The following is a 13,032-nucleotide window of genomic DNA, read 5'->3' as shown; positions in this document are numbered from 1 at the left end:
AGTGGTTTTATTATTGCATGCTCTTCATTATTCTCCTTGACAAATTGTTTATATCACAGCAATCTTTCATGCGGCTCATGGTTGTGTTGTGACCTTCTGATATATAGTTGACCAAATGTTTATTCAACGCATATACTGTTATCATAGTTGTCAGGCTTTCCGCGGTGATCTCACGTCAAGGAACAGGCGGTAATATACAGTGTGTGGAAACAAATGCACACACACACACACACACACACACACACACACACACACACACACACACACACACACACACACACACACACACACACACATACACACACACATATATACATGGCATATATCGCTGTAAGCCCTGTTCGTTATTCTCTGGCGCACTAAACCCGTGATTCGTTTACCCGCGCCGCGCCATCGCTTGACTTTGCTTGCTTCCGGTTATTGCGTCCCCCCAAAACACGCTAAGCTCGCAATATGTTGGGCTAAGGGATTTTTTTCGCCGCGATAAACAACAATAAAAATATTAATCGTCCTCAAAAACTTTTTTCTACTTTTTTATACACCCGAAAAAAAAGTTCCCCTAACTTCTCATGCGAATATGTTTTATTTGGTGATACTGTGCAAACAAAAAAGTTATCACCCGGATTTTTGCCGTGTTTATCACTGAATGTGTGATGAAAATAATGCATTTAGTAATGATTCATACGGCCACAGCTGCGTAGAACAGATTGAGTGTCATAGAGCATCAGGGTGTAATTGCATCACGCAGCAGCGGCGGCGGCAGCACGAAGCGTGTATCGCGGGGCGGTAAACGGCGAGGCTGACAAGAGGAACAAACTGATTATCAAAGGACATTTAGGGCCGCTTTCAGTCACTTTGTTTTGATCGTTACCAATGGCGGAGATCGACGCTATAGTTTTCCACGTGAAACTGGCCTATGGAGTAGTGGCGCCTGCAGAGGAACCGAGAGGTGTTGAGAGTGTGTGGTAAGGTGCGGGGCTAGGTTAACCCCGCAGCCGCCACTACCTCATCGGCCAGTTTTAAGTGGAAATACTATAGCGCGATCCCCGCCATTGGTAACGATCAAAACAAACAAAGTGACTGTGAAAGCGGCTCTTAGTAATACAGTGTAATAAATAGTGAAACGGATACATTTATCACTTAGTCATGCGTTCAGTAAAAGAATCACTGTAAAAAATATGTTGGTAGCGCATAAATAAAAGTCACGGTATTGACTCATACCCTCTCACACAAAGGAAGTACAATAATGAGCGAACTCTCGGGAAAAGAAAGCGATTACCAAAATTATAGGAGTTTTGTAAAGAAATATTAACTTCATAAGAACATCAGAATTTATCTAATCTATTTTTGAATGTGACAATTGTATTGGCACTCACCACATGACTGCTCAGCCTTTTCCACTCATCTACCACTCTGTTAGTAAACCAATTTTTGCCTATGTCCCTGTTGAATCTGAATTTATCCAATTTAAACCCATTACTACGTGTCCTACCCGGTTCTCTTATCAACAAAACCTTATGAATATTCCCCTTATTAAAACCCTTCACTTTGATTAGTTACGTATAGGGGCCTGCGTTTTGTTGTGCCTCGTATCTTTTATTTCCTCGCGCTCTGAAGCCATGTATGTGTGTGTGTATGTGTGTGGTGATTGGCCCCAATTAAGCCCTTCACTGGGGTCTTAATTCTTAATCTCCTCCCCGGAGGCACATCATGACCCGCGGGCGCCTCTCCGAGCAGGTGGCAGCAAAGGTCAGGTCATGTTTAGTAGGTCAGGCTTAAAGGCAAGGAGGATCACACTTAAGGATCGCACGTGTTCATCATCTTCACTAAGAACAAAGGCGGTTTTCAACGGTTCTTTTTATTATTTTTATTGAGGCGATCTACACGCACGAGTCAGCGTTAATTCCATAGAAAGTAAGAAAGAAAAAAAAGAACTCATAAGGTATACTCTATATTAGCCGTCTTGCTTCACGTAGTCTTATGTCTTTGTTTATCCGTGTAAATATATCCTCCCGAAAGTGACCTCTCTTTTTGGCCACTCCTCTGTACTCTATCCAGGAGGAGTAAGTAGCGGGCTTTTTTTTCATTATTGTTTTCTTTTTTTTTCACGCCCTTGCTCTGTCTCCTTTTCTGTAAATATAAAAAAAAGGATCTAAGCGTGCATGGAGGAAGCTAATAGCCGTGTTGCATCTATAAAGCCTTGAAGAAAAGAAAGGTTGGTTGCATGTATTTTGAGCAGCTTGACTTGGTATATTCTGGGAAGCTTGTTTTAGTTTGGATATAACTTGATATGTGTTGGATCTATTGGAGAGAGCTTGTTTTGACTTGTATATATCTCTAAGTAACTTGTTTTGGCTTGTTTATATTTCTAAGTAACTTGTTTTGGCTTGGATCTACATGAAGCTACTTGTTTTTTGCTGTTTTTATTAAAGGCAGCTTGTTTAGGCTTGTATATATTTCTAAGTAACTTGTTTTGGCTTGTTTATATTTCTAAGTAACTTGTTTTGGCTTGGATCTACATGAAGCTACTTGTTTTTTGCTGTTTTTATTAAAGGCAGCTTGTTTAGGCTTGTATATATTTCTAAGTAACTTGTTTTGGTGTAGATATATTTTTGGCAGCTTGTTTTGTCTTGATAGCTTTTAATGTGTTAGATTATAATATGATCGAACACAATAATACACACACACACACACACACACACACACACACACACACACACACACACACACACACACGCACACACTTTTGCCTATTTATTATCCCATCAATTTACCAGAGATTTAGCGGTCCCATATTATTACCTGTCAATACACCTTTGAATACACCAACATCATCATCACTATCATCCTTCACGACTCATCATTCTTTGCCTGCTCTTCCATTGTTGTTGATCCTCGTTGCATGAAGGTGTTTCTCTCCACGTCTTCTGTGTGAGTGTTCTTGCGTCTGGTGAAGCTCAGGCCGTCTCGATGGGATAATGTTCGTAATCCTTACCCATCCGCTGCGATTGGCACGGATTTGGCTTTCACTGGTAGCCCGGTAACATATACTCCCATGTCTTTCTCTGGCTCTGTGGTGGATAGTGGTGTGCTGGATATCCACACCCAAGATGCAGGACTTTACATTTTTCTTCATTGAATTGTAGCAGACACTTTTTGTTCCATTCCTGTAGCTTGGTGAGGTCTGACTGTAGGAAATCCGCAATCAAGGGGTTAATGTTCACGATGCTTGTGTGAGATAATCATTACTTGGTATGTGTGCGTGTGTGTGTGTTGGGAGGGGAGTGTCAGGGTGAGAGGTAGCGGAGGGGACACAGGTATGGACAAGGAAACAAAGCCGTGGCGGGTTAGGATTTATTGACATCTAGAGGGCGCCACGTCACGCCCTGGCGGACCCTCGACAGGAAAGACGGGGCGGCGAGGGGGAGTGAGTGCAACATCCACATATACAATCGCGCTTCGTGTTCAAAGGTACAATTTGGTAGAGAGCAAGGAAAGGCGACCAAGGAAGAGGAGCCGCGGAATAGAAGAAGTTACTCAGAGCGCCACCGATGACAGACATGTTAGTGATCTGTGTGTGTGTGTGTGTGTGTGTGTGTGTGTGTGTGTGTGTGTGTGTAATTTTATAATATTTACGTTGTTGTTTTTTACTGTACATTGTGTGGGTGAATATGTAGACTGGTACAACTGATCCTTCTGTATCACTTGGCGGGCGACTCAAAGACAGGTTTTAGAGGGAGAAGGCGGATACTTGCCTTTTCTAGGTCTTGACGACGGAAGAGGAAAGTCAGGGGAGCAGTGAGGTCTGTACCCCAGGATGCCATGGGGCCGCTAGACCTCAGGGTCAGGCCCAGGGCGTGGCGGTGGCGCGACACGTGGGCCGCGGCACCCCCAGGGCGCTCAACCCCGCCGTACCCTCGTCTGTGCTGATGACTAGAATTTTACTTGTAATGAAAAATAACATCTAGTATTGGTTTTGTTCTGTTACCGTAACGCAGACAGCCATGGCTGGGGCTCCCTCCGTGCGTGAGGGGGATCTATCATGACACTGAGTACGGGCCTCAGGAAGGGAACTTTAGGAGGAAGAAAGTTTTAATCGGCTTGTGGGTGGAGGGGAATAGTGTCAGTGAGAGGGGCCATCGTTTTACCGACAGAATTTTGTTTTCAAAGAGTTTCTCGGAAAACAGAGAACTCCATCTCGGTGGCCATGGCAGTCAGTAACAGCACACGAGGGAGAGGGGGAGGGGCAGGAGCAGGAGCCTGGTCTGGTCCTGGCGGTGCCGCGGCGGGAGGGCAGGCGTCAGGCTGCTCCTCAGGGCAGATACAGCGCGTGGCCATCATATAAAATAGCTTTATAAGAGAGAATACAATAGCTTAAACTACGGTGTGAGGCGGGGCTCTGGGGGGTGGCGGGGCGGCGGGCCGCGCCGCGCCCCCGGGGCCGTCGGGAGAGGAAGAAGCCTCACACCTTTTACCTTCAAGGCCATTTAATGGTTTCTGATAATGGTATATACAGCAATGAACTACTCTTCATCTGGTGTGTAAATTGTGCAAGTGCAAACTACCGTACTCATGGACAGAAGAATAACGTACACGCGAACGAACAGTTTTGTACAGCAGTACATTTATATACATAGCGGTGTTATGATACATTATATGATATGGTTCTCGAATAAAAATCTTAACACTACGAGTGTGAGGGGCGAGGGGGGTCGCCGCTACGCCCGACACACCTCACTATATCACAAGGTGCCGCAAGGGTGGGGGGGCGGGGGCAGGGCTTACGTGTCCTCCTTCTGCTTGGGCTGCAGCCTGATTGGTTGGAAGGCGCCGGTGGAGGAGAGGAAGTGGCGGTCAGTGATTGGTCCCATGGGCGTCAGGGTGAAAGGCCGCTTGGTCAGGGGCTGCAGGGAGGGGTAGCCGAAGGCGTGCCTCTCCGGGATGGGTCTGATGGGCGTCACGTAGTGGTCAGGGGGCGAGGCGGGCCGCTTGTGGGATGACACGAGGGAGGCGATGGTAAGGGCGGGGGCCAGGGCCTGCAAGGGCGTCGGCAGGCTGCACGGAGGCTCAGACAGCACTGACTTGCCGTCCTGCGAGCCTTCCTTCAGCCCCGGCGAGTCCCGCTCCTGGTCCTTGGCGGGGTTCTTGGAGGGGGCGAGGAGCGTCAGAGCCCCAGGTGAGGTGGGGGGCTTAGTGTCCAGGGGCAGGGGCAGGCTGCACGGCGGCACCGGGGCGCTGGAGGCCGGGACGAGGCCGTGGGCGGTGGGGGGCGGGGCGGGGGACGAGGAGCGCGCGTCCAAAGAAACCTCGTCCTCCGAAATGTCGTCCTCGAAGGTGTTTGGCGAGCCCGGGTTGATGAGGTCCTCGTCATCGTCGTCGAGAGGTGATCGGGTGTCCGTCTCTCGTCGGGTGGCGGGGATGCCCGTGGCGCCGAACTGGTGCATCCTGCGGGGGAAGGGGCGTCAGGTTAGTGTTGTCACCACGCCGGGGGTCATCATCACCACCACCACAACCACCATAAGCGGTCATCATTACTACAGCCACCACATCACCACCATCACCACCTCCAGCAACAGAAACAATACCATCTCTACTATCTCCCACCTACCACTCCCCCCCCCGACCTCCACCACCATCACCACCACCACCACGCGGCGTCTTTGTGAATCCCACAATTAACACCTAATTGGCCGCCTCCACCACCCGCCAGCGTCGTTATCCTTTTTCTGTGCGAGCAATATTACCAAGAATTGTATTGCCTCGTGACGGCTTTTGTAAGACAGATTCCTCCTCCCCCCCTCCTCTACCTCCCTCCTTCCCTCCTTCCCTCCCTCCCTTCCTCTCCCTCCCTCCTTCCATTCATCTTCCAGTCTTCTCTACCAACCTAAAAATCTTTGAATCAACCTGAAGGAGAACTGAAAAAAAATTACGACTTTTGAGAGAGAGAGAGAGAGAGAGAGAGAGAGAGAGAGAGAGAGAGAGATGCTTGATTGGGAGGCTGGGTTGCATACTATACTCCACACCACATTTTCCCTCCGCTCTTTTCCACGCCATCTGTGTCCTTGGGCCCCGTGACGTAAGGGACGCTGCGAGCTACTACGAGGTGCCTGCAGGGTCGAGGCGGGCGTCATCGGGGGGGTATTACAAGACACTCGCTTCTCACATTATCTATTTCTAAAGGTCAAAGAGGGGGTCAGCTGGGTTCTAATGAGTGTTTCTACAGGTTCATGGTACAGAGGAAGGGTCACACTATCACCAGGGTCATAGAACTGCTCCTGGAAATGCCCACAACTCATACGAAAGCCTTGTCAAATTAGTGTTCTTGGGGGATGAAATGTCTTAAAATGCGACCCATAGTGTTTTATTTTACTGTACTGATTGTATGTCCACGCAAGGCCGAGGCTCACACTGCTCACGAGGACTAGAATGTGTTGCTTGAATGATTCTTGAGTGCCCGTTATTTCATTTTTTTTCAAGACTGATTATGAAGCTGAAGGTTTTGTTTGTTTGTTTTTGTCGCCTAATATTAGTAACAAAAAGATATTGGTTGTTGTTGTGTGTGTGTGTTAAAATATATTGGTTGTTCTTGTGTGTGTGTGTGTGTGTTTAAAGATATTGGTTGTTGTTGTGTGTGTGTTTATTCTCTCTCTCTCTCTCTCTCTCTCTCTCTCTCTCTCTCTCTCTCTCCTCCTCCCCCCTTCCCTCTTCCCGCTCCCCTCCCCCCTCCGACCCTCCACCCCCATCATCCAGGTAAAGATATAAAGCGCCATGAATATCGTAGCCCCCCCCCCTCCCCCGCACACCTGGTAGCCCTCGCCGGGGACGCCATCTCCCCGTGTTGACTCTCGACTCTTACAGCAAAAAGGTCAAACAGAACCCTCACACGCGGGGCCGCCTGGTAAATGCCCCGCCCACACCACACCACCCCGCCCCTCACCTCGTCCCCGGCTCATCCTGCCCCGTTTCTACCTTTAACCTCCTTCACTCACCCCGCCACTCCCCGTCTCACTTCGCCCCATCCAACCCCTGATGCCCCGCCCCGACCCATCTTATCCAACTTCTGCCCCGTCCCACCTCCAACCCTCCTCCTCCACCCACCCTGCCCCGCCTATCTATCCTCCTCGTTTGCACTACAGAATGGAGGGACTAAGGGGAGGAAGGGAGAGAAAGGCCTATGTTATTAAGGAAAGGATGGACAGAGGAGCCTTCGGTATTGAAAATCTGAGTGAGAAAGGCGAAAGGCCAAGTAGAAGGAAGGAAGGAAGGGAGAGAAAGGCCTGGGTTGTGGAAGAAGGAATGGGTAGCAGAGTTTCTGATGTTAAAGGAATAAGGGAGAAAGTGAGTTAGAAAAGTAGAGGAGAAGGGAAGGAGAACGAGGGAGAAAATAACCATGTGAAGGAGCAAGGGAGAGTTTGACAGTAATCGATGAAGGAAAGTAAGGATGAATGAGGTAACCAAGTAGGTAGGAAACTTAAAAAAAGAAAATATGAATTGCTGAAGGAAGGTAGATGAATTTAAATAATATAATAAGAAAGGAAGGAAGGAAGGGTAGGGAAAGATAAGAAGAATAAATATTTGGATAAGGGAGTACAGGAGAGGAGGGAAAAAGAGCAGAAGTTGATAAAAGAGAAAATATTTGGGTAAGAAGGAAACGAAGAGGGAGAAAGAATAGTAGGCGTAGATAAATAAAAGAGGAAATATTTAGATAAGAAGGAAACGAAGAGATTGAGATAGAAGAGCAGCTGATAAAAAAATACTACTTGGATAAAGAAGAAAGGTAGAGAGAAAGAAAAAGTAAAAAAAAAAAAAGAAAAGCATATCTTCTTCTATACCCAACATAGCTAAACTCTTTACACACATGCTCCCTCCTCCCTCCCTCCTCCTCCTCCTCCTCCTCCTCCTCCTCCTCCTCCTCCCCTTGTTTTAGTGGTCGATGCTTATGTTTGTTCTGGTAATACATTCGTCCTGGGGGGGAGGAGAGGGGAGAGGGGAGAAGGGGAGGGAAGAGAAGGGAGTGTGGATAGGTATGTTAGACTCCCTTCTTACTCCCTATCCACTTTTCTTCCTCTTCCTCTCTCTTCCTATTCCCCTTCTCTTCCTCATTCTTCACTTCTCTTCTCCTCCCATACCTCTCTTCACCCTCCCATTCCTTTCTTCCTATTCCTCTTTCTTCCCATTTCTCATTTCTTCCTATTCCCTTTTCTTCCTTTCTCTTCCATCACTTCCTTATTCCTCGCCCATCTTCATCACCCATACCTCTCTTCACCCTCCCATTCCTTTCTTCCTATTCTCCTTTCTTCCCATTTCTCCTTTCTTCCTATTCCTTTTTCTTCCTCTCTCTCCCATCACTTCCTTATTCCTCGCCCATCTTCATCACCCATACCTCTCTTCACCCTCCCATTCCTTTTTTCTTCCTATTCCTCTTTCTTCTTATTCTCCTTTCTTCCTATTCCTTTTTCTTCCTCTCTCTCCAATCACTTCCTTTCCTTCACCCATACCTCATTTCACCCTCCCATTCCTTCTTTCTTTCTATTCCTTTTTCCTTTTATTCTCCCTTCTTCCTCTTCCTCCCGTCACTTTCTCATTCCTCTCCTTCACCCATTCCTCTCTCCCTCTTCCATCCATTCCCCATTATTCATTCTCTCCCACATTCCTTGACTTCATCTACCCCTTTACTTCTTCCCTTCTCCTCTCCCTCCCTCACTTCCTCCCTCCCCCTTTCTCTCCCTCCCATTCCCCATTATCCCATTTTCACACATTCCTTGATTTCTACTGCTTACTCCTTCCCTTCTTCTCTTTCTCCCTCCCCCTTTCTCTCCCTTCCATTCCCCATTATCCCATTCTCTCCCATCACCCACACTCCTTGACTTCTCTCACTCCTCCCTCTCCCTCCCTTCCTCACCCTTCCTTCCTCAAACTTTTCACCTCCTTCCTCCTCCCCCTCCACCCTTAATCCTTCTCTTCTCTCCCTCACTTAACCTCTTACCCTCCCTTACCTCTCCACTCTCCCTTATCCCTCACCCATTGCCTTCCTGCTCTCCCTTATCCCTCCTCACCCTCACCCCCCCTCTCTCTCTTTCTCTCCCCGTCTCTCTCTCCCTCTCTCCCTAACATAATGGAGTCTGTCCTCGTAACACCAACGATAGGATTATGGATCGGCGGGGGGGGGGGGAGAGAGAGAGAGAGAGAGAGAGAGAGAGAGAGAGAGAGAGAGAGAGACCAACCGACAAATTCCCGACATCATTACTTGGAGATTAGTGACCCGCCCGACAGCCCGACAGCCCGACAAGAAGTGACTGAATCCCCTCTCTCTCTCTCTTTCTCTTTCTCTCTCTTTTCTCCCTCGTCTTTCCTCCGTCCATTTCTTTCCTCCCCTCCATTCCTTACTTCTGTCTTCTTTTCCCTTTCTTCCTTTCCTTTTTTTTCCCTTTTCTTTTTCATATGTTTCCTTTTTTTCTTTCTTCCTCCCTTCCTCTTATTCCTTCCTCTCTCTTTTTTCTCTCCGGCTACATTTTCTATTCCTTTTTTTTCACTTAATTTTTGCTCTTAACTCTATTTCACTTTCCTCTTTCCATTTTTCCTCCGCTGCATCTTTTCCTTCTCCTCTCTTCTCTCTCTCTCTCCTCTGTCCGCTCTCTTTAATTTTTCTTTCCCCTCTCTCTCTCTCATTCGTTTTCCTCTTTCGTTTCCTCTCCACGCTTTTAACCTTGTCTATGCTTCGTCATCATCATCATCATCATCATCATCGTCTCTTGGGTACACAGCGGACAGCCAACCATGTAACCAACCCCCACCTATCGCCTCCTCCCCTATATAAAAAAAGCAACTTACAGTGTCTTCTTGTTGATCCTGGGGAGGGCGGGGAGGATCAGAGGTGTACCTAGGGCGCTCTCCCGACCCTCACCCCTTAGCTAAGACCCCAGGGGACGCGGGGCCACGGGGCAAAGAGGGGAAAAGGGATGGAAATGGTGAGAGGTAAACGGAGGGGAAAATGGTGTGGTGTGCAGGCTGGTGTGGGTGGGGGAGGGGAGGAGTTGTTGTTGTTGTTGTTGTTGTTGTTTGAGTAGTGGTGGTGGTAGTAGTAGTAGTAGGAGTAGGAGGAGGAGGAGGAGGGTGATGAGGAGGAGTGTTCTTGTTATAGTGTATTTGTTGTTCTTTTTGTTGTTGTTGATATAGTTGTTGTTTCTCTTATGGTAGAGGAGATGTTATCGGGCTTCCTGATGTTGATATCCCAATTAATAACTGTTACATGTTACAATTACCAAAAAAGTCACGTAATTCTGGCACGAAATTTTACATACACATTTTTCTTTGTTATCCATAAGCGGTTACTCTTTGTTATTTTCTTTAGTTTTTCTGGGAGATCGTTTAGGTATGACGAATCACCTTGGTATGATGCTGTAGATCAATTAGCAACATTCAAGGTGACCAGGTGAACTTCATCAAAATACTTAGGTTGATATTAATACACGCGATTCAGGTGCTGGGCGGTGCGCGGACAAGGGTCACTACTCTATTATTAACTGTTTTGCTTCACTGTGGCTTGATTACATTGTTTTCGTCTATTTTTCATTATCATTTACGTCCGTTTGCTCCTTGGTCGGCTTTTTATTCTGTTGATTCAAGTGATAAATCTAAGGAATGTTGAGTTTTGAAGATATACTGCCTCCTCTAGTCCTCCGTTTCTTCCTCCTCTGCCGCCACCACCGCCTTCTCCTCCTCCTTCCTTACAGTGTTCAGCACAACCTGTAATCAATCACTGGCTTCACCTGAACGAAGAACATGATGCAAGGCGGGGAGTCAGTCACTGAATACTTGATGTTCCTGTCTAGCGGAGGAGACTAAAGGGGGTGGGGGTGGGTGGTTGGGGGGGGTGTAATCCTTGGCATGCTTTTTTTTCTTTATTCCTCAGCAGCAGAAGCAAGAGACAGATCAAGGACTACGGAGAAATAGAAGCAAGAAAAGTACCGCTACATATTCGCTTGAAGGAGGACGGTAATTTGAGGGTGATTGATTGCCTCGACTTGTTTTTGTGGCAGGTTAGTTACGGCTGGGTGGCGGCGTCTGTGTGTCAGGTGTGGTGTCAGGTGTGGTGTCAGGTGTGGTGTGTCGTGTGGCATGATTTATCTGTTCTTTTTTTGTTGCCATCAGTCATTGCCCGTCATTTAATTACCTTTTATAATGTATCATGAGCAAAGCATGATAGACGTAATACTTCGACATTTTACTTTCAGCATTTGTGGGTGGGAATTATTATTTTAGGGCATTTTCAGTTATTTTATGGTTTTTTTCTTGATCACTGTTATTACCGATGAAACGCAGTACTTAGACATTTTACTTAGCATGATTGAGGTAATACTTCGACATTTTACTTTCAGCATTTGTGGGTTTTCGAATTATTATTTTAGGGCATTTTCAGTTATTTTATGGAGTTTTTCTTGATCACTGTTATTACCGATGAAGCGCAGTACTTAGACATTTTATTTGGCATTTGTAGATTTTAGGTCTCTCTCTCTCTCTCTCTCTCTCTCTCTCTCTCTCTCTCTCTCTCTCTCTCTCTCTCTCTCTCTCTCTCTCTCTCTCTCTCTCTCTCTCTCTCTCTCTCTCTCTCTCTCTCTCTCTCTCTCTCTCTCTCTCTCTCTCTCTCTACCCTCCTCTCTTCCTGTCCCATTTGACCTCCAAGCTCACCTCCACGCCAATTATCCTATCTACCTAAGTCAACCCATCCTCCTCTGTCTCATCCTTCTTCTCTCATCGTCTCTTCCCCAGTGTTCCTTCCGCTGACCCTTATCCTTGACTTTCCCCATTCATTCTGTCCCATCCCTCTGTAAGTCTAAGCCGGCCAATTTTCCTTCCCTTTTCCCCCACCATTAATTTCTTTCTCTCAGCGCCTCAGTTTCCTCAGGTCCTAATGGAGAGGATTGGCGCATTATTGTTTTGCTTTCCCTATCGATGTCTCTTCCATTTTCCTCCGCCTATATGCTTTCCTTCCTTCCTCCATGTCGCTGTTTTGTCAGGCGTAAAAGAAGTGGATTGACGCTTAATCATTTTGTTTTACCTTCCCATGTCTATCCACTAATCTGCGCTTCTCCCCTTCTTATCCCCTTCCATTTCCTTCCTTCTTCCATGTCGCTGTTTCGGTAGATGTAAAAGGAGAGAACTGGATTTTTTTTTGCTCCATATCCAGGTCAATCTATCCTGCACGTCTTTCTTTCATTCTCATCCCCCCTCCATTCTTCCTTTCCCTCCTCCATCCCTCTATATCCTCAGGTGTAAAAGGTGGGGAAGGGTTCATCGCACACCTGTCCATGCCCACCTTTACCTGTGACCGATGCTAATTTGCTTCAGGTGTTTTTCTCTCTCTCTGGTCCCCACTTTTCCTTTCTCCCTCACCCCCTCTCTCTGTCGCTTCGTCTATCTCTCGCTCACTCCCTCTCCTATTTTTTTTCTCCTCTCCCCCTCTTCCAGCACCTCGGTTTTTCCTTCTCCCCTTTGTCTCTCACTTTCCCTCTCGTCCTCGCGGTGAAATGTGACACGCGCTTTCCGTTTTCGTATCTCAGAGATGATCGCTTTGTGTAGCTGGAGAGGCGGAGGGAGGGTGTGAGGGACGATTTGTTTCTGTGCGTGTGAAGGGGGGGAGGAGGAAGTTGTGGGGGTGGGTGTAAGGGGTGGTGGGGGGGTTGTATGTGCGTGGGGGGGTTTGTGTATGTGTGTGGGGGAGGGGGGGGGAGGATATTTTTGTTGTTGTTTTTGTATGTCTAATGAGTTGTTGGGTGTAACATAAACACACACTAACAAACAAACAAACATACACACTCTCTCTCTCTCTCTCTCTCTCTCTCTCTCTCTCTCTCTCACAGGACCAATCTTCACCCCTGGATTCTGTGTATTAGTACTGTGTCGCCTCCTGACAGTACTCTCTCTCTCTCTCTTCGGTAATACAATTTTTCATACGATTAATCTATTTTTCTCTCTTCTTCCTCCTAGCCTCCACCCTCTTCCTCCTCTTCCTCTTATCTCCCATTTCCCTCC

The 13,032-nt window shown here is 47.2% G+C and overlaps 1 protein-coding gene across 1 annotated transcript in view; it reads right to left on the bottom strand.

Moving 5' to 3' along the window:
- Positions 1 to 3,340: 3,340 nt before the first annotated feature.
- LOC127003810 (homeobox protein SIX3-like) overlaps positions 3,341 to 13,032 on the bottom strand; it is a 75,712-nt gene continuing 66,020 nt past the window's right edge. Inside the window, exon 2 of the mRNA XM_050870860.1 lies at positions 3,341 to 5,445. Coding sequence (XP_050726817.1) covers positions 4,782 to 5,445 — 664 coding nt within the window. The 3' untranslated portion in view covers positions 3,341 to 4,781. The remainder of the gene's footprint in view (positions 5,446 to 13,032) is intronic.

This window comes from Eriocheir sinensis, chromosome 26, assembly GCF_024679095.1.
Source record: "Eriocheir sinensis breed Jianghai 21 chromosome 26, ASM2467909v1, whole genome shotgun sequence".
Classification (NCBI taxonomy): domain Eukaryota; kingdom Metazoa; phylum Arthropoda; class Malacostraca; order Decapoda; family Varunidae; genus Eriocheir; species Eriocheir sinensis.
Note: the sequence above shows the minus strand (reverse complement) of the source record. Positions and strands in the feature narration are given on the sequence as shown.